The sequence below is a fragment of the Cupressus sempervirens genome, chromosome 3 (genome assembly GCF_028749045.1).
Source record: "Cupressus sempervirens isolate cs-2001-9-10 chromosome 3, ASM2874904v1, whole genome shotgun sequence".
Lineage (NCBI taxonomy): Eukaryota > Viridiplantae > Streptophyta > Pinopsida > Cupressales > Cupressaceae > Cupressus > Cupressus sempervirens.
This window is the reverse complement of record NC_143120.1, coordinates 544968518-544989954: the sequence shown is the minus strand read 5'-3', so window position 1 is coordinate 544989954 and position 21437 is coordinate 544968518. Positions and strand designations below refer to the sequence as shown.

The 21437-nt window shown below is 34.9% G+C and overlaps 1 protein-coding gene across 2 annotated transcripts in view; it reads left to right on the top strand.

Annotated features, from left to right (window-relative positions):
- LOC149567576 (elongation factor G, mitochondrial-like) overlaps window positions 1-21437 on the top strand; it is a 186537-nt gene that overhangs the window by 100900 nt on the left and 64200 nt on the right. For both annotated transcript variants that reach the window (XM_089820814.1, XM_089820815.1), the window contains exon 18: window positions 198-258. In XM_089820814.1, coding sequence (XP_089676940.1) covers window positions 198-258 — 61 coding nt within the window. The remainder of the gene's footprint in view (window positions 1-197; window positions 259-21437) is intronic.

The window sequence follows — 21437 nt, the reverse complement described above, 5'->3', positions numbered from 1 at the left end:
AAGTTCCTCTTGGTCTATGATCTATTTTTTTAATTTTGGTTTTGAATTTGAACTTAAAACATACTGAAGGAAATTAAATTATGTTTCTAGATAGTAAATGTCATAACTGATCAAATTCACCTTCCTGGAGTTGATCTGTGATTAGTAATAGATACTAATTACTCATATCATGTTATTTGTTATTCATTTTATACCAGGAGAAAAGGTATGATAATTGGTAATGACCAGGAGGGAGATGACTGCATATTAACTGCTCATGTAAGTTTTACCCTTACAGTTTTCTAGGCATGTTATTTTTAATAAAGATGATGAATCTAACATGCTTTCTGCACAAATCTTTTGAGGAATGTAGTTTCCCCTGATAGTTTCCGTTCAACTAATTTTAATTGATATTTCAATTAATATATATTTACTAAATATTTATTGCAAATAGGGGCTATTACAAGGAAGGTAGCAAAACTTATGGTTCATTGTAATTTGTAACACAGTAATGGGAGATTCATATCTGTCCAAAAATTGGGTAGAATGTGCTAATTTGTTTGTTACTGTAGTAAAGTGTGGCAGCCCAATTTCACAGAATTAAGTTGGTTTAAAAATCCTGTGACATTTAATGAAGTTTAATGCTTGAATTTCTGCAATTTCAACTTTCATGAACAATGGGAAGGAGGTTGTTGAACTAGCATTGGACTAGTGTAATCACTTTGTTGTGGAGATTCTCTTACTCTACTATGGTTCTACAAGTATGGTTATGCTTTTAAGAGTAGTATTTTTGATCCTCAAGTATATTTGTTAGAAAAATTGAAAAAATAAAGGATTGAACAGGCGAGCCTTATGTCCTTATGTTGACATTGCTTAGCAAAGAACATTATAGTTTGGGCTCATATTTTTGATGGGAGAGACACAAGATACAGTTTGTTGTAATCTGTTGTGACACTTTATGGTGGCTGAAGAGTAGTGAATATCCTGGTTATTTAGCAAGTTTTAATTTTTGTATGTATTCTATTTGTACGGTAGCTGTTTAACTCTTGTTTTATATTAGTTGGCTTTGGACTGACATTATTTGGAGAGGCCTTGTTCATTGCCTCTTCATACCTGCATGGCCAGTATCATTTATGTTAAGACTTGTAAAGCAGAGAATGCTAAATTCAACAACGAACCTACTTACTGAAAACTGAATGCTTAACTAATAGAATGTTAGGATTACTCTAGGTGTTATATTTCTACCTCTAATCTAAATCTGTGAGGTGGACTTTCATGCCCAAATGCTTTGATCAGGATATTTGCCCATTGTTCTGCATTCAGACAATACATTGAGCCATGTTGAAGTCAAATCAAGTGAAAACTTTGTTTTCATGTGTCTGTTCAATCATTAAGGCAGGATTATTCTCCATCTTTCTAAGGTGTTATCAACCATTAGAGTTGATGGCAATTGCTGTTTCTTTTGCAAGTCATTCTGAACCCATATGAGCCACATAATTTCTCTTGGTGCTTCTGGAGCTGCCATGAACTCTACTTATGTTGAATATATAGCTGGTACTGTCTGCTTACTGGACTTTCAGGAAATAATTGTTGACCCTAAGTGCATAAGATAACCTGATATAGACTTTCTATCTTCCATATTATGCAAAGCCTGAATCTGTAAAGTTGACAAATTTAAAGTCTGTTGTCCCCAAGTATTTTAGTCGTTACAACTGAGTTTCCTTGAAATATCTGAGAACCCTTTTAGCTGCTATTCAGTGATTCTTTGTAGGTTGCTGCATGAAATGTGATAGGGTTGCAAAAACTAGGGAGGTATCTTTTTTTGGTAGCTGTTACAAATTAGACTACTGACAAGTTGTCTGCATTTTATCACATCTATGAATATTATTTTATCATCTGATCTCAATTTCAGAGTCACTGCCATTAGTTTGCTGATAGGTTTACAGCCTGTCATTCCAAATTTTGCTCAATAGTCCTCCAATATACACAGTCTGAGATGAAGATGTACATATGCTTCTGAATATTGGTATTTCCAAAACAGTAATTCAGATAACCCAATTCTGTCATTTCAAACCCTTCTTCAAATGAATCAAATCTATCTTCACAGTTGGGATCTACTTATTCACTTTATCTGTCATAAACAAAGTTTGCAAACTCTGAGAGTACTGTCTAACATTTTTGCTTCACGAGTTTTTAAATGTTTGACTCTCGTGGGTTTATCAGCACAAGAAAAACATGGATAAAATCGTCAATTTGAGTGAAATGTTGGTTTCACATGTTTTTTTTGGTTATAAAACCGTGCATTTTTGTCGAGTCTTTATGGAGTCAAATATCTTGGGCTTGCCAAGTACTCTTTGGGTCTGAATCTGCAAACTATGGTTATAAGCATAATATCCACATACAAAACCTGATCAAAAGCAGTTGAATCAATCAATGTAACTCCAGTACGTCAAGACCATAGGATGAGTTTCTAGGATGGTGGGAAAATGGGCCTCATTTTTGGGACGGCGGCAAGGGGAGGACAGGGCAAGTAGGGGTGTTGTATAGTATACATATGGAACTTGAAATGCTTGTTATGAAATGATGTTTCAGTAGAGCATACCAAATTAAAATACTTGAACATAGAAAAATTGCAACATGAACTAGAACCATTGAACATTCAACATACTAACATACTACATACCCAATGGTAACATTCAAAAATCAAAATTCAAATTGAAATCCAAGTACCCATTCCAACGGCAACATGGTTGCGGAATGGCGGAAACGGGAGTACTTGGTTACACAAGTACTTGGTATTTGGTGATATTCCTCGTGGGAAACCTTTGGATCGTGGTTTTAAGCATGTGATTGAGCTTCAGGGGGAAAAGCTTGTGATACTCTCTAGCCCCGTTGCATTTTCTATGGTGTTGGTGAAGAAGGATTACACTATGCCCATGTGTATTGATTGTAGTTATTCTTATAGTTATTTACCATTTTATAGGTTATTTAATCATATTAAAGGCGTCTAAGGCTATTTTAGGTGTATATAATAGATATATGGTCTAAAATGACCTAAATAGCCTTTTTAATCTTAAAGATTAATGTTAAAACTTAATCCTTTTGTCATGCTTGATTATATTCCTTGTAATAGTATTTATAATTTAGTTTAATAAATATTTTTTGTGATTATTTATGATCATTTGGGTACATGAAAAGAGCAGTGCAGATTGTAGCATAAAATTGGCATAAGAATTGGAAAAATATTCATACTTCAAATACTAGGGATGCAATAATTTACAATAATCCCTTTTAGATAGAACCATATGCATGGCTTTTAATATTGTTTCACTTTTGTAGTTTCCATGGGCTCCATTGAAAATGTTATCTCTACATGAGCTTAATTCTAATGTTCGAATTGATTTTATGTCATTCCAAGTTTACTAACTTGATCTAAAATTTCTAGGGGTTAGTTTGTCCATGGGTCATTTTGACCACGGGTTATTATGACCCAACGTTATTTTGTCCCTGGGTTATTATAACAAGTTATTGTGTCTAGCATTGTTTTGGCCGGATTATTATGTCCAAATACGGATTGTCATGCATAGATGAGTTACTTGATGTGTAGTGTACTTCTCAAAGATTGATCTTCGATTGGAGTACCATCAAATTTGTGTTCGTGATGAGGACATACACAAGACAACATTCAAATGTTAGCATAGCCAACCATGAGTTATTGGTGATGCAATTTGGCCTTGCTAACACATGCTACTTTTCAGCGAGCCAGGAAGCATATATTTCATAAGTAGTTGTATAAGTTTGTATTTGTGTTCTTTGATGATAATATGATATATTGATATACAATAGCACTTGGGAGGAGCAGACAAGGCATCTTGTTGAGGTACTTGGCATTATGAAAACATAGTCTTTGCATACCAAAATGTTCAAATGTGAATATGACTTGGGGCATGTGATTCGTATTGATGGTGTCAAGGTACATCTAGAGAAAATTCAGTCTATACTTGATTGCCCCTACCTAGGAACATTCTAGATTTGTGGGGTTTCTTAGGCCTATGCAGATACTACAAAAGGTTTGTGAAGGGACATTTACAACTTTCAACTCTTTTGACAGATCTAATAGGAAAAGACACTTTTAGATGGACAAATGAGGCAATGGTTGTATTTGATAGGCTCAAGCTGGTCGTGAGCACTTGTCAAGTTTTGGCTATTCTAGCTTTATCTCAATCCTTTGTGTTAGAGTGTGACGCATCCAAAGGGTTATTGGAGCGGTTCTTATGCCATATTAGTATCCTATTGCCTACAGGAGTAGGAAGTTGAGGGTGTAGGTTTAGGGGAAATGCGAGTTTTGGAACTTTGAACAACATAGTTAGATCAATAGCTAAAATCTAAATGTTGCAATTAGAATCCCTAAACATTAAGACAAAAAAACATTAATTGAAATGCATAAACAAATGAAATGAAATCAAAACAACAATGCAAATAAGCCAATACCACTTTTTGGCTTTCTCTTTCAACATGTAGTATGTGAGCTCTTAGTTTGTGGTCAAATGGACAACATGACAATTCAAAAATATGGTTGCCAAATCATGAGAATTAGCTTTCAATTTATAGAAAATTGGGACTTGAATCAAGATTCCATGATATGGGAGATGATTGAATTTGAGTGAGAATTGGCTTTGATTTGAGAGTTGAACTCAGTTGATTGATTACGTGACTCAATTGATTGGATAGTGAAGTGAGTGCATTACTGAATATATTAACTTGTTTCCAAATTGATTGCGAGTGAAATAAATTTGACTAGACAGTTGACTGATAGAATGGAGTGATGACTGGATTGATTAGAGAACTGAATAGATTGATCAATTAGAAAAGGTGATTATGCAATTAACAAAATTGATTGGATAGTTAGATTGGAAGCTAGTGTTAGCCAAATCTAGAAGAATAATTAGAATTAAATAAATTAGAAAATCTGTTTACTTGAACATGTGGAAAATGATTAAATAAATTAAATTAATTAATTTTGAGAAGAATGAATTAGAAAATTAGATAAATTGCCATTTACTTAATTTTAGGAGAAAAAATTAATTTAATTATCACATTAATGTAGTGATAATAGCACAGGAAAATATTAATTTAATAATACAATTATTTCATTAATGTGAAGATAAGAGATTAATAAAATAATAACAATTGTTTAATTAATTTATAGAAGAATAATTGCAGAATCTATAAGAAATGTTAATTAAGAACTATTAATCAAAACTTTTCAATAATGAAATTGGGGGGAAATAATGAATTCAAAATTTGAATGCAAAAGAATGACACTAATCAATTTTTTTTAATAAATGATTTAATCAATTAAGAGGAACATAAGTAAAATTGCAGCGCATAGGCAACAAGATAATTTTAGGTGTCTACAGAGGGATAATGAGAGACTGTATTCCACCTTTGACAAGAAGATACCCACCCCTATGCATGCTTTAGCAAAGTTTTGTTTGTCCTCGGTAGGTGGGAAGTTTGTGGTGAGGGCCAGCCACAATAGTTAAAAGTACTTATTGTAGCAGAAAGAGCTTAGTGAACTCCAATAGAAATGGGTTAGCAAAATACATGCATATGATTTTGACATTGAGTATATCAAACCGAAGAAGAATGTTGTTGCTGATGCACTTTCCTTCTCTATTGAAACCAACTTTACAACATCTCAGGTGTCTAAGTTAGTATTTCATGAGGTGTTTAGACTCCGTGGACTCCCTAGGACCATTGTCAATGACCAATATAGCAAATTTATGAGCATCTTTTGGCAGGATCTATTTCTATTAGCAAGTACATAGTTGACCCCTAGCACAAGTTGCTACCTTGAGACAGATAGACAAATAAAGACGGTCAATAAATGGGTTGAGGGTTATTTGCCTAACTATTTTGTGTCAGCAGAAGACATTGGTGTGTTTATTGGTTTTGGGTGAGTAGTGCTATAATACAATGTACCACATTTCTATTGATATGATTCCTTTCCAAGCGTATGGATATGATGCTTTATTTTAGTAGATTGGGTGTCGGATGATAGTAGAAACAAGTACTATGATAACAATAAGAAATCAACAAGTTACTATTCTACTGCAACAAATCTTTGGCTTTGTGTACTGTACTATCTCCAAACAATAAATTCATGAAGCTTGTTGGTTCATACCTGTCTAGAACCATATATGGAGACATGGACATGTGATTATTAAAGTTATAGCAATACTCATTCAGATGTAGCCACTTAACCATGCTTTTTGCTGCTTTGAAATGTAATTTCTAAAATAGACTTCCAATTATTTGTCAACTATTTCTCTTTGGCCTTCATTTTGAGGATGGTAGCTTGTGTTGGCAGTGAGTTCAGTTCAGTTCAATCTAAACAATTTTTGCCAAAACAATCTCAGAAATTTCTGTCCCTATCACTGACTATATTCTGAGGCAACCCATGAAGTCTGAAAATTTATTTGAAGAATAGATCTGCCACTTAGACTGCTGTAAATGCTGCTGAAATTGCAAAGAAATGGGCAAATTTGGTCAACCTATCAAGCACAACATAGATGTGATTCCTTCGTTGGACAACGGGTAACCTTGTGATAGTTGGGAATAGGCGGGGGCTGCAATAGGCCAGCAAGGTATGTGTTTTCACATTTATTTTGCTGGCAAACTGAACACTCCTGAACAAATTTCTGAACTTTCTTTAAGCTTTTTCCAACTAAATCTCTCTAGCTTGTGTTAGTTCTATAACTTTGATATTATACTGATCTGATTTTACAGATTGTACTGATCATGTAATGCATGTATATCCTCATTTGGATTCGCCTCTTTAATATGTCTTAGATTGTTAACCTTATCGGTGACCTTCCCAGGAGCATTTATTAATGTTTCTTTGCATGATTGTTGTTAGTATATTTACTAACAAATTATGTTAACTAGGAGACACTGATCTTGGAGTATAACAACTAAGTTATATATAAGGGCAGACCTAGGAAGAGACATGTCTTTTCTAAGGACATGCCTCTTGGGTGCTTTATAAATATGAGGTTAGAATGAGGTTAGAGAACACACAATACAAAATAAAGTCTGCTTCTTTACATTTCTGCCTTATACGAATTAGTGCAGAGTAAGAACATTTCCAAAATTGAGATTATACCATTGAAGACACTTCATATAAGTCTGATATAGAAGATTATTATTTCAGCAAGCAACTAAGAAGGTATTATTTCAGTCTGATTTATAGCAGAATTTGCAGAAACTTTACATGGTATCAAAGCTCTGGTAGTCGAACCTAGACTTTGCAAATTGACAATCAGACTTTATATATCTAGCAACATCCTTCTATCTTCAATGCCAAGCACAATCAGAACCGAGGACAGGTTTACGATGGGAAAAAACACTTCATTGCTTGGAAATTCAGAATTATGATGGTTCTTGAAGACAATGATGTGAAGCAGTTTGTTGATTCAGCAACCAAGCAACCTGATTTTGAACCTAATAACACTATCTGGAATAAAGGAAACAGGAAAGCCATGCAAATCATATTAGATGGAGTGAAAAATGAAATAGTACCAATGCTAATGAACCATCAAACAACATTTCATATGATGAATACATTATTAAATGCATATGAGGTTAACAATGCGACTAGAACCCTTGCACTAAAAAGGCAATTAAATCATATACAGATAAAGAAGGGAGAATCTATGAACTCTTACTTTCTAAGGGTGGCTAGTCTAAGAGACGAACATGCAAGTATAGGGACCATAATTGAAGACAAGGAACTAACACTTATGACTATACATGGGTTACTTGATTCATGGGAACATTCTCACAAGGAGTAAGTGCTAGAGACAATCTTCCAGACTTTAATAGACTTAAAGGAGATTGCTTGCAAGAAGAATCTAGGAAACTTAAGAAAGGAGGAAGATTGAAAATTGAAGATGAAGAACTTCATGTTCTCAATACAAATTCCTATAAAGGTAAGAAGAAGCACTTCAAGAAGAAGAAGGGTAATCAAATAAAATGCTTCAAATGTGTAAAATTTGGACACTATAGATCTAATTGCCTTGAGAATACAAAGCAACAAGTAAACTATACAAACATTACTAGGAAAGAAGATAACTATGATCCTGAGAATCGTGTATTGTATTCTGCACTATCAAATGAAGTATCATGCAAAGAATGGGTAGTTGATAGTGGATCATCTCGACATATTATAGGATACAAAGAAACACTCGACTCTATATCTGAAGAAGTTGATGGCGAAGTTACCATCGGTGATAATTTTGCTCATTTAGTCAAAGGAATTGGGAATTGCACCTTGAAACTGAAGTCAGGTAGTTCTCTACATCTCAAAGGAGTACTCTATGTACCAGGAATAAAAGGGAATCTAATCTCCGTTACAACAGTTGAAGATGATGAACATAATGTTGCATTCATGGACGAGAAAGTAATGACCTGGTTAGGACATAAGGTTAGGACATCTAGATTTCAAACCCTTATTGACTATGGAGAAGATGGTAATTGGTTTACTTAAATAAAGATCATTCAAGCAAAGGATGCACTTTGGGTAAGAACACCAAAAGTCCATTTCGTAATAGCACTAGGAAAACTAACAATGTTTTGGAATTGTTCCACTCAGATTTATGTGGACCTATGTCTATTCCTTCTCTTGGACGATTCTGGTACTATATACTTTTTATAGATGACTTCTCTAGGAAAACTTGGATTTACTTCTTGAAATGTAAAGAATCAGAAGAAATCATTAAGAGATTTGAAGAATTCAAAACCTTAACTGAAAACTTATTAGGACACAAAATTAACACTCCAAGGACTAATAATGGAGGCGAATATACTTAAGATTTATTTAAAGAGTTTTGTAAAGTAGGAATTAAGAGGGAATATACTGGTCGTTATAACCCACAACAAAACAGGGTAGCAGAAAGGAAGAATAGAACAATTATAGAAGCAACATGAGTTATGATATTTGTTCAAAATTTAGAATATTATCTTTGGGGAGAAGCGTCTTGTACTGTTGTCTATATTCAAAACAGAAGTCCTCACTCCTACCCTAGAGACAAAACTCTTGAAGAAGTCTTTACTAAAGTTAAGCCTAATACAAGTCATCTTAGGATATTTGGGTGCCCAGTATATATACATGTTCTAAAAGAAAAGAAATCTAAGTTAGAACCCTCCAGGAGGAAAGGTATTTTTGTCGTGTATAATGAAACATCTAAAGCATATAGGATGTTCATACCTAGTCAGAAAAATATTGAACTTAGTAGGGATGTAATATTTGAAAAAGATTTAGCATTCAAAAGAGTCCTAAGTTTTGGAGATCCCTCTCCCTTACCTAGTTCTGAAGAAAATACTGAAATTGAGTTTCAGAGCGAGAACATTGAAGAAATTGAAGATGAAATTCAAAATCTTAATCTTGAGGAAACTCAAAATAAATAAATAAAGACCACTTTGGGCCATTAAGATAGTACAACTCTAGACTGTACTTGTAGACTGTACAACTCTGCTTATCCTCGTATGCAATCTCAAACTGAGCAGAATTATAACCAACTCCTCAATAAGACATAGCTGAATATTGTCAACACCCGAATCCCAAACCCTGTTGTCATAACCAGCCGATATGATAAGGTAGAAATGGATCAATGAACTATGCATAACCTAGTATATGGGGACGACCCAACCTAAATAGATGACGTAATAAACAAGCCACTCAAAAAGTGAGAGTAACCCCTATGTGCATCAAATACCATACTATCATCATCAAATTGGAGAACCTCTGAGTATATAGGTACTATGAATAAGAATGAAGCCAAAACCCCATTCCTTGAGATCGAAACATAACTCCCATCAATACTACACCAAAATCTATCCAAAGGCTGACGTATGTAATCCAACCAACTCCTGTATGGTGTGAAATCAGAGACCCCACTAGAACTGATCCAATGACGATCAACCGTAGTCAATTTACCACTTCCATCCTGTGTCCCATATTCATTGCTAGGAATCGTACTAGGATTCCATATCCTAAAATCAAAATCATCTTCTTCATGATAATCAAAAGGAGAGTCCCCATTTATCTCAAAAAAAGGATTATTGGAAGTCCAATCAGCATCAACTTCAAACACGGGGTTGTTGATAAGCTGAATGTGATCTGAAATTTTGGTACTGAATCTTTTAGGACAATTGTCCAAGTGATAAGTTTGTTGAATGCTATCAAGCTCAACAATGATTTATTTGAAAAACTCTCGCCTCACCTTACCTTCGTGTTCCCTAGAGTGATTCGTGACCCTGATCTAATTTTCTGCTTCCTGAAGAGAAAATCGAGTTTCATCCAATGCCTCTTGAGTAGACTTAATCTCCCTATTGAGCTCCATAATCCCATTCCTTTCCTTTTTCAGCTGATCAACATATATTTTAGTAACCTTGAGATTGTTGTTTCTGTCGGAAAACAAATATAAATAATCTGATTTCATAGTTTGAAGAGCTGTTTTGATCACTTGCAAATCAGAAACAAGCCAATTTGCTTCCCCTCCCATTTGAACCTTTCTGTAGAGATCTTCCACCATCTTGTGAGTGTTGTCATAACATGCCAATGATGCCACAACCATGTCATTACTAACCTTCAACTGATTCTTTAAGGTATGCATTTTATTATTGTCTTGTTGAAGCAGTTCATCGTCTTACAGTGTCATCTTAGATTGTTCATCTGAATTCCTGTCATGGGCGTAGGAAATATATGGTTCATCACACAAAGACCCAAACCTGCTATTACCTCATGTGCAATCAACCTCATTAATCTGCTTGTCAAAGCTAATCTTCAAATCACCAACGTAAAAACTTGCACCTTATGTCACCTCTTTTGCGTGATCACCAAAAAGCTGCAAATGAATGGGGGTTGACTTCTCTTCTTTTTGAAGGTCCTTTATTAGATGATTTTGGTCTGCTGGAAATTCATCATATATAGTTTTGCACTGGTCTTTTGCAAGGAGATCATGAGCTAATTCAAAATACTTCATTCTTACCAAATCGTTCTTATTTCGAAGTTTTGGATGGAAATCCATGAAATCATGGAAGGCTAATTCTTTTTGGATCTTCAGAGAGAGTTTTTTGTACTCATCATACATACCAAGTACCTTTGTTTTGAAATACCATTTCTGGTTTTCGATTTGCTGAATACTTGACATGATTGAAAAAGCATCTTCATTCTTTTCCAAAACATTCTCCAACTCTAAGGAAGATGCTTTCTTTTCTAGTTTTGCTTCACAGTTCCGCATTTTCACTATATCTAGTTTCTGATAAAAGTTTCACTTTAAAGTTTGTAAAATCCTGTGGATTTTCTTTCTATGTCTTCTTTTCCTTAGTTTAAATGCGATTGATATAGAGGACACAATAATTGATTCATCTTACCATAGAATGTGATTTCCTCAATAGATAATAACAAATCAGCAAGAGTCAATGATTAAAACTCTTTCTTGAGATAGTTACAGAGATATGAAGAATTCATCGTGCACCTGTAATGGCTTCAGCCAAAGACAAAATCTCCTCCTTCCCTTTTACCAAGTGAGAAACTCTTTGCAACCTGTCCTTGGAGTGCCATGACATAAATTGATGATGCTTTTTTATAGGCAACAATGTGTTTTGGTGTTAGGAGAGAGATGTGCTGAATTTACTGATGCATCACCCACTCCTATAACAATAGAATGTTGAAGTTGCTTATCTCATCCTCTGTTATCACCTTTTACTAAAATGTAGTAGTGACAATGCCATATCCTTTGGTCAACTATTGTTGCTACCAATACACTGTAACAAATCCCAACAACAATAAAAAGTCCCAACGTCACAACCCCTACTATGAATAATATTGGTGTCCTAGCTTCACCAGCTCCTCCTTCACATTTACCACAAAACCGACTATGTCTTTATTTAGGTTTCACAACTAATCTTAAATCCTTTCCCTTATTGCTATCTTCAGAGCTAAGAACTACATAGTAAATGCAATATATAGAGATATCTCTTTTTACGGCTCATACACCCACTGCAAAACATAAACTATTTGTAGTAATAATACTAATGAACACTCTCACTAATATATACTTCTGAAGAAAGTAAAAATTCAGAAATCGATATATTAAAAATGATGCAACTTGAAATAGTAAGAATAATGTGCATGCATGGTCCCCACTAATTATTCCCAAATCTGAGAATTGTCTTCTAGTGCTAGTCGTCACCGAATAACTATTGCTCCATTTGTTTATTCCCTTATCACTGGATCAATTATCTCACTACCAACGAGTACCGCAAGAAGACACATTCAATAGCAATGAATAACCAACACGTCGTATCAATTGGTGTTTGAACCTCTTATATCCAAATCTCTTGCATTAAAGGCATGAGCAGACCGATGTTTAGCATCATGTGTATAAGACAAGGCTATTCGTCATTCGACGGAGACATGTCTTCATAACCTACCCGCCCAAAATGCATTTCGCGCAAAAGACAGTTGTTCAGAATAACTTTTGCTCCGTTAAGATGTTCTATAAATATCGAGCCACTCCGCCATTAAGAGTAATGCTCAATTCTTAGTTTCAACTAATATGCAAATTCTTGACTTATTACCCACATTCAGATTCCAAGAATAGTTTGTAGGATTGAATCACGCCTGTCGTCGATTTTATCCACGCACCCCACTTTGACAATATCCGGCCACAACAATGCTAGAGTGAAGCGGTTATCTGGGCTTTTAGTAACTATTCTTAGCGATTATCTGTTTGGTCCCGGAGTGAAATGGATGCTCGTAGAAATGACTGGTGTCGGTTCAAATCTTGTAACGCTTAGTTGTTACTGATGGAGTTTTAACGGTTCTTTCTCATCGCTTGAGATTAGCAATGCCCACAAAACCCATGGTTCCTGATCATCTCCACTCTGCATCGTGTGAGGTGACTCAAGAACTTCGTTTCCACTAACTTGAGATACTTGAACATAGAAAATTTATCTTCTCTCTCCGCTATTGACTCATTATATTGGTGTAACAATTTTTGAATTCCAAAACATATTGAAGTCCCGATGCCTTTGTAGCTTGTGATTGAAACCAAGCTTCATCCACCTCAAGGCTTCAGATGTCTTCTACAAATTGAATTAGTTCATGGTCCAGTCACGAGCTTGTACGCTTGTAATCTGTAGCTCAACCAAACTTATGGTTTGTTGTAGTTTTTATAAATTTTATAGTGACCATGCAAGAGCAATGGAATATGCTTCAAATTCTCAGTCATGTTTGGTACCTTTAATGACAAGCACGAAACAGATCATTGTGTCCAGCTGTCACCATTCTTCTTGACTTTGAAACTCTATATTATACACGCTTAACCCACCCACATGTGATTCAACTGGAACATAATTTTATAAACTCCATCCTCGAGACAACATCAGCAACCAGATTCCAATACAAATGTCTTCACAAGGGGGCCTTCAACTCAGTACTCTCTGATATGTATAAAGAATAATAACTCAATTCTCTTCTACCGATAATCTATCCAAATGCTAAGGGTGCCTTTCCTCAGTAACCTGCAAAACGCAATGATCAGTAGATTTTCTATACCAATAGTTAGAACTGGACGTCTGTATATTTCTACCCTCTAACTACACTCGCATTAATTTCCATGGTAAGGATTAATGTCTTTTAGAACACCTGGGCGTTGGTCTATCCTCAGTCTGCTCTCAATAAGCACCAAAATTCCAATCTGTGTATTGTCATCCATCCTTCTCCCCAAGAACATTGAAGTCCATTGAGATGGGTAGCCAATGGCATGCATCAATGGTCATATAGGCCACAACTTGTAAGCAAAGATTATCTGCTCTACTTCTTGTGCTCTGATACTTAATAAAATAAACTCTATTTCTTACCAATATTCTAAACCAAAACATTGATAATTCTGATAGCGAACGTTATACATTCATCTTCATACAATCTCACAGGCTAGCAAGAAAACCAGCTTTGATACCACTGAAATATCCGTGACTGGATATTTGCTCGATCTTTCCCCAAAATATATTTCGAACTAAAATATACAGACATATTTCCAAACTCAAACGAGACCCGTAGAAACTCCAAAACGACATGTACCCAGCTACTTCTTGAATATAATATTCAACACTCAAACATAGGCAGATATAATACAATACAACAATAAAACCAGCAGATTCTCCACAAGAAAATAACAGTTCTTTCCAAGATACTATTCAGGATTTGAACATATGAAAGTGCATTACAAATCAGTAATATAAAACTAGTAAACTCTTATACAACTCCGTAAACACGTTATTGCATTATACAACAGCAATACGATAACCTACACTAAAAAATCCAATCTTAAAAATAGGTTAACAGTCAAATTGTAATACTAGAATAAGAACCTGTAAACCTGAATTGATGTCTCTCCGAACAATGGGTTTGCGTCCACTGTCTGCCGGCATGAGGGGCTACGTCCTCATACTAGCTGAAAGCTGAAGCTTTCTAAATACTCTTTCAAGAGAGAACTGAAATCTGAAATAATAAATCTAGCTTGCCCAAATGAAAGAGTCTCTTCTCTTTCTAACCCCACAGCTATGACTCTTCAACTTTTGTGCTGGCATTTCGTCTTGTCTCTCCTTGTCCTTTTGTCTACTTTGTAATATTAATGACCCTTTATATTTTGACTTAAAACTCTCCAAGTCAATTCTAAGGTTATATATAATATGCCTTCAATATTTCTAATGTCCCAAAAAGGGGACATTAGAAGAACCAACCAATGTTTTAGATGCTATTAAACATATAGCTTGGAAGGATGCTACGACGGAAGAATACCAATCCATTATTAAGAATGATGTTTGAGAAATTGTTCCAAAACTTGAAGGAAAATCCGTTGTTTCTTCTAAGTGGATATTTAAAATCAAGCATGTTGTTGATAGCAGCATTCAAAAATATAAAGCCAGATTTGTAGCTAGGGTATTCTCTCAGAAAGAGGGAATTGATTATGAAAAAACCTTTGCTCTTGTTGCCAGATACACCTCTGTAAGAGCAGTCCTAGCTATTGCATCATCGACGGGATGGAAAGTACATTAGATGGATATAAAAACAACATTTCTGAATGGAAAATTTAAAGAAGAGGTATAATTGGAGCAACCTGAAGGATTTGAAACTCATAACCCTAAATTTTTTGTTTGCAGGCTCAAGAAAGCTCTATATGGGCTTAAACAGGCTTCAAGGGCTTGGTATGAAAGAATTGATAAGTATCTCACTAGTTTAGGATTCTCAAAGAATGAAGCTGATCCAAAACTCTATTATAAAAAGGATAAAGATGATATGATAATATTGATACTATATGTTGATGATTTACTAATAACAAGTGACGATCATCTTATAGATCAATGCAAAAAGGATCTAATAAGAGAATTTGAAATGAAAGATTTAGGACTCCTTCATTACTTTATAGGATTGGAAGTATGGGAGAATTCTAATAGCATCATATTTAATCAAGGAAAGTATACATTAGACATCTTGAAGAGATTTGGAATGTGGAACGGCAGGCCTATGTCTTCTCCAATGGAAACTAATGTACATAAACTTAAGGAAGCAGCAGGAGAATCACCTTCCATAAATTCTACTCTTTACAGACAAATGATTGGGTCTCTTATGTACTTGGTAAATACAAGACCTGATATTTGCTATGTTGTTAATACCCAAAGTCAATTTATGTGTGAGCCAAAGTAGATTCACCTAGTTGTAGTCAAATACATCATGAGATACTTATAAGGCATTCTTAATCTTGGGCTCAAGTATGAGAAAGTTGACTTTGACTTACATGCATACATAGACTCAGATTGGGCTAGAAGTGTTACTGATAGGTAAAGCACTTCAGGATGCTGTTTCAGTTTAGGTTCAACAATGATATCTTGGATATGCAGAAAGCAGGCATCATTAGCACAAAGTACCACAAAAGCTGAATACATTGCTGCAGCAATGGCCTCTCGGGATGCAGTTTGGCTTTGAAAGTTACTTGTGGGATTATTTGGTCAACCCATGAATCCTACTATTATTCATTGTGATAATTAGAGTTCCATCAAGCTTTCCATTTTCATGACAGATCCAAGCATATTGAAATTCCTTACCATTATGTAAGAGATATGGTAGATAGGAATATTGTAAAATTAGAATACATTTGCACTGCAGATTCGACAACAGATATTCTTACCAAACCTCTAAACTTCTACAAATTCTGATGACAAATTAGAATTCTAATGCAGAGAAAAATAGGCACAAAATAACTTAGACAGTGAAACTGATACTCAGGATTTACTATGCTGAAGATACAATTGAGGATCTTGATATATAACTGGAATGAAGTTCTGAAATTCAGTAGATAACATGTGAGGACTGGAAGACCTGGAGATTAGATTGTAGATACTTTTTGTGTGTCCCCAAGCTGCCTTCTCAACCCCGCCTATATACCCATATCATAGGGTGCGTCCCTTAAGGGACATCACCCTTAGCATTAACAGGTAATTAAAATACTCAAAGTCGACGTCCTTAGGATAACATTAGTTAGCATTAACTAAGGTTAGTTAGGTAATACTAAAACTTGTTCCTTTTGATCGCCGGCATCTCTAGAGTAGGTATAAGTAATTACCATGCCCTCTTAATGGAGTATATGCAAATGAGAGTTAGGCACAATCTACACCCGTAGACTTGTACATTATTAGGTTAATTCCTTAACACTCCCTCTTAACCTGATAATCCTACAGAGAGATATTATAACTAGTAACATCAATGTAGATGTTAAGCAAGAATTAATACTCTATATCTGTCTAACTCCTCATAGTATCTTAACAGTTATGATACAAAGTCATATTACTAAACTTGTGATATGAAAAATCATTGCTACTAGTGATAAAACACATGTTGAAACTCATAGAAGTTGATACTTCTAAATCACAACTACATCCTGAATTTAAGATCTACCATAATACAGGATAAACTTGAAGAATTTCCAAAATTCTTACTTTATCCAATTTGTGACCCATGAACAAGTCAATGTCACAAGATGATCTAAAATTCACCTGGATCTTATAGTAAAATCTACTGTTAGGACATTATTTAAGAGATCGTCACCTCTTAAATAATGATTACATATGGTGGAGCCCATAACAGTCAATAGCCTGACAAAATAAAATTTAATCATTTTATTAATAATCAAATATTACAAGAATGAATTACAACTCAACCATACCAAGTCTCTTTCTGAAATGTTCTATCTTGACTCTAGATAGGTTTGGTGAGTATATCTGCTGTCTGATCTGCAATACAAATGTATTCTAATTTCATAGAATTCCTGTCTACCATATCTCTTACATAATGGTAAGGAATTTCAATATGCTTGGATCTATCATGGAAAATTGGATTCATTGAGAGCTTGATGGAACTCTGATTATCACAGTGAATGATCGTAGGATTGATGGCTTGTCCAAATAATCCCACAAGCAACTTCGTCAACCATACTGCTTCTCGAGAGGCCATTGCTGCAGCAATGTATTCAGCTTCTGTGGAGCTCTGAGCTACTGAAGATTGCTTTCTACATATCCATGAAATCATAGCCGATCCTAAACTGAAGCAGCATCCTGAAGTACTTTTCCTATCTTTAACACTTCCACCCCAATCTAAATCAGTGAATCCATGCAAATCTAAAGCAATTCTTTCATACTTGAGTCCAGGTATCTCATAATGTGTTTAACAGCAACTAGGTGAATCTCCTTAGGTTCACGCAGAAACTGACTTAAAGCATGAACCGCATAGCAAATATCAGGTCTTGTATTTACTAGGTACATCAAAGACCCAACCATTTGCCTGTAGAGAGTAGAATCTATTGGAGGTGATTCTACAGCTGCTTCTTTAAGTTTATGCAAATTGGTCTCCATTGGAGAGGACATGGACTTGCAGTTCCACATTCCGAATTTCTTCAAGATATCTGAAGTGTACTTCCTTTGATTTAGTATGATACTATCAGCATTCCGTTGCACTTCCAATCCTAGAAAGTAATGGAGAAGACCCAAGTCTTTCATCTCGAATTCTCTGATAAGATCTTTCGTGCACTGATCTATAAGATGATCATCACCTGTGATTAATAAATCATCAACATACAATATCAATATTACCATACCATCTTTGTCCTTTTTATGATACAAGTTTGGATCAGCTTCATTCTTAGAGAATCCTAAGCCAGTGAGATATTTATCAATCCTGTCATACCAGGCCCTGAGAGCCTGTTTAAGCCCATAAAGAGCTTTCTTGAGTCGGCAAACAAAAGCATTTGGATCATGGCTTTCAAATCCTTCTGGCTGCTCTATAAAGACTTCTTCAGAAATCTTCCCATTGAGAAATGCTATTTTCATATCCATCTAATGTACCTTCCATCCCTTAGAGGTGGCTATAGCTAAGACAGCTCTAACAGTAGTATATTTGGCTATAGGAGCAAAGGAGGAGCAAAGGTTTCTTCATAATCGATTCCTTCTTTCTGAGAAAAACCTCTAGCTACAAATCTGGCTTTACATTTCTCAATGCTTCCATTAGCGACATGCTTTATTTTGAATAACCATTTAGAAGAAACAATGGATTTTCCTTTTGGCCTTGGAACTATTTCCCAAACATCATTTTTCATAATTGATTGATATTCTTCTGTCATAGCTTCTTTCCAGGCAGGATGTTTAATAGCAGCAGAAGGATTGGTAGGCTCTGTTTTGGATAAATCAATCATATTTGCTGTATAACCAAAGAATCTTTTAGGTCTTTTACTTTCTCTGACTGATCCTGAAGGTGCAGCAAAATCTTGAGCTGCTTTAACTATTTTTATGGCCCAAAGTGGTCTTTTCTTTGAACTTTCTTCAAGGTTTACTTCATCTTCGACCTCTTCAAAGTTCTCTCTCTGGGATTTAGACTCACTTAAGCTTTCAAAATCAGGTGAAGAAGAGGGTTAATGAGAATTTATTGCCTTTTTAAATGCAAGATCTTCCTCAAAGACTACATCCCTGCTAAGTTCAATAGTTTTCTATCCAGGTATGAAAATTCTATATGCTTTAGAAGTTTCACTATACCCTACAAAAATACCCTTCCTTCTAGATGGTTCCAATTTGGTTCTTTTTTCTTTTGGCACATGAATATATACAGGACAGCCAAAGATTTTGAGATGACTTATATTAGGTTTTATTTTATTGAAGGATGTGATTTAGTTGTCTCTTTAGTGCAAGGACCCTCGTTGCATTATTTACTTCAAATAAATTCATCATATCGTAGGCAGTTAAGTGTTTTGTAAGCATAGGTACTATGTCATTCTTAACTCCATCCAAGATGATTTGAATGGCTTTCCTGTTTCCATTGGACCATATGGATTTGTGAGGTTCAACAAGTGGCTGTTTGGATGCTCCATCAACAAACTGTCTAACATTATTTTCTTCGAGAATCATCAAGATTCTAAATTTTCATGCTTCAAAATGTTCCTTTCCATCAAATCTATCGTTAGGCCTGATTGTATATGCCATTGGAAAAGAAGAATAACTACTGGATATGAACAGGTATGATATGTGACAATCTGCAGAGCCCTAGATCTGATAACCAGGCTCTAATACCGTGTAAACTTATACAAATTCTGATGATAAATCAGACTTCTAATGCAGAGAACAAAAGGCACAAAATAACCCAGATAGTGAAATTGATATTCAGGATTTACTATGCTGAAGATACAACTGAGGATCCTGATATATAACTCGAATGAAGTTCTGAAATTTAGTAGATAACACGCGAGGACTGAAAGACGTGGAGATCAGACTATTGATACTTTTTGTGTGTCCCTAGACTGCCTTCTCAACCCCACCTATATACCCATATCATAGGTTGTGTCCCTTAAGGGACATCACCCTTAACATTAACAAGTAATTAAAATACTCAAAGTCGGCGTCCTTTGGATAACATTAGTTAGCATTAACTAAGGTTAGTTAGGTAATACTAAAACCTGTTCCTTTTGATCGCCGACACCTCTAGAGTAGGTATAAGTAATTACCATGCCTTCTTAATGGACTATATGCAAATGAGAGTTAGGCACAATTTGCACTCGTAGACTTGTAGATTATTAGATTAATTCCTTAACAAAAGCTGTCTCTTGAGTGAAGATATATCACTTCAGGAACGAACTTGGTATGGTCGAATTGTAATACATTTGTATTCTTTAATTATTAATAATTTTGAATTAAAATTATTATTGTTAAGCTATTGACTGTTATGGGCTTCACCATTTGTATTGATTATCTAAGAGGTGATGATCTTCGAGATAATGAACACTTGTATAAAAGACATTATGAGAGATGACGATCTCTTAGATAATGTGCAGAACAACAAAGAACTGCTCTCAGATCTGGATGAGTTCAAGATCATGTTGTGATGTAGACATTTCTATGTCTATGAGTCACAACTTGGATAAAGGAAGAGTTTAATCATTCTCTAGATTTTATCCCGCGTTCTAGTAGGTCTTAACTCAGGATCATGTTGTGATATAGGACTGCCAGTACCTATGAGTCACAACTTGGATAAAAGAAGAATTCAATCATTATCCAGATTTTATCCTGTATATTGCATTCCATGCAATATTGTTATCACAAGTATAAGTGATAAGTCATATCATAGGTATAGTAATATGATATAGTATCATGTGTTCAATGATACCACATGCTTAGAAGATTTAGATAGATATAGGGTATCAATCTATGCTTATCATCTTAATTGATGATGCTAGATATGTTATCTGTTAGTATGAATATCAATGGGAGTGTTAATTTTGTAACTTCGATATCATACTGATTTGATTTTACAGATCGTACTGATCATGTAATGCATGTATATCCTCATTTGGATTCACCTCTTGAGTATGTCTTAGATTGTTAACCTTATCGGTGACGTTCCTAGGAGCATTTATTAATGTTTCTTTGCATGATTGTTGTTAGTATACTTACTAACAAATTATGTTAACTAGGAGATGCCGATCTTGGAGTATAATAACTAAGTTATATATAAGGGCCAACCTAGGAAGAGACAACTAAGGACATGCTTCTTGGGTGCATTATAAATATGAGGTTAGAATGAGGTTAGAGAATGCACAATACAAAATAAAGTCTGCTTCTCTACATTTCTGCCTTATACGAATAATTGCAGAGTAGGAACATTTACAGAATTGAGATTATACCATTGAAGACACTTCATGTAAGTCTGATATAGAAGATTAATTTCAGCAAGCAACTAAGAAGGTATTATTTTAGTCTGATTTATAGCAGAATTTGCAGAAACTTTACAGCTTGCTTGTATGGTTTAAAGAAACCAGGATGTTCAGCCATGGGGACATCATGAAAAGATT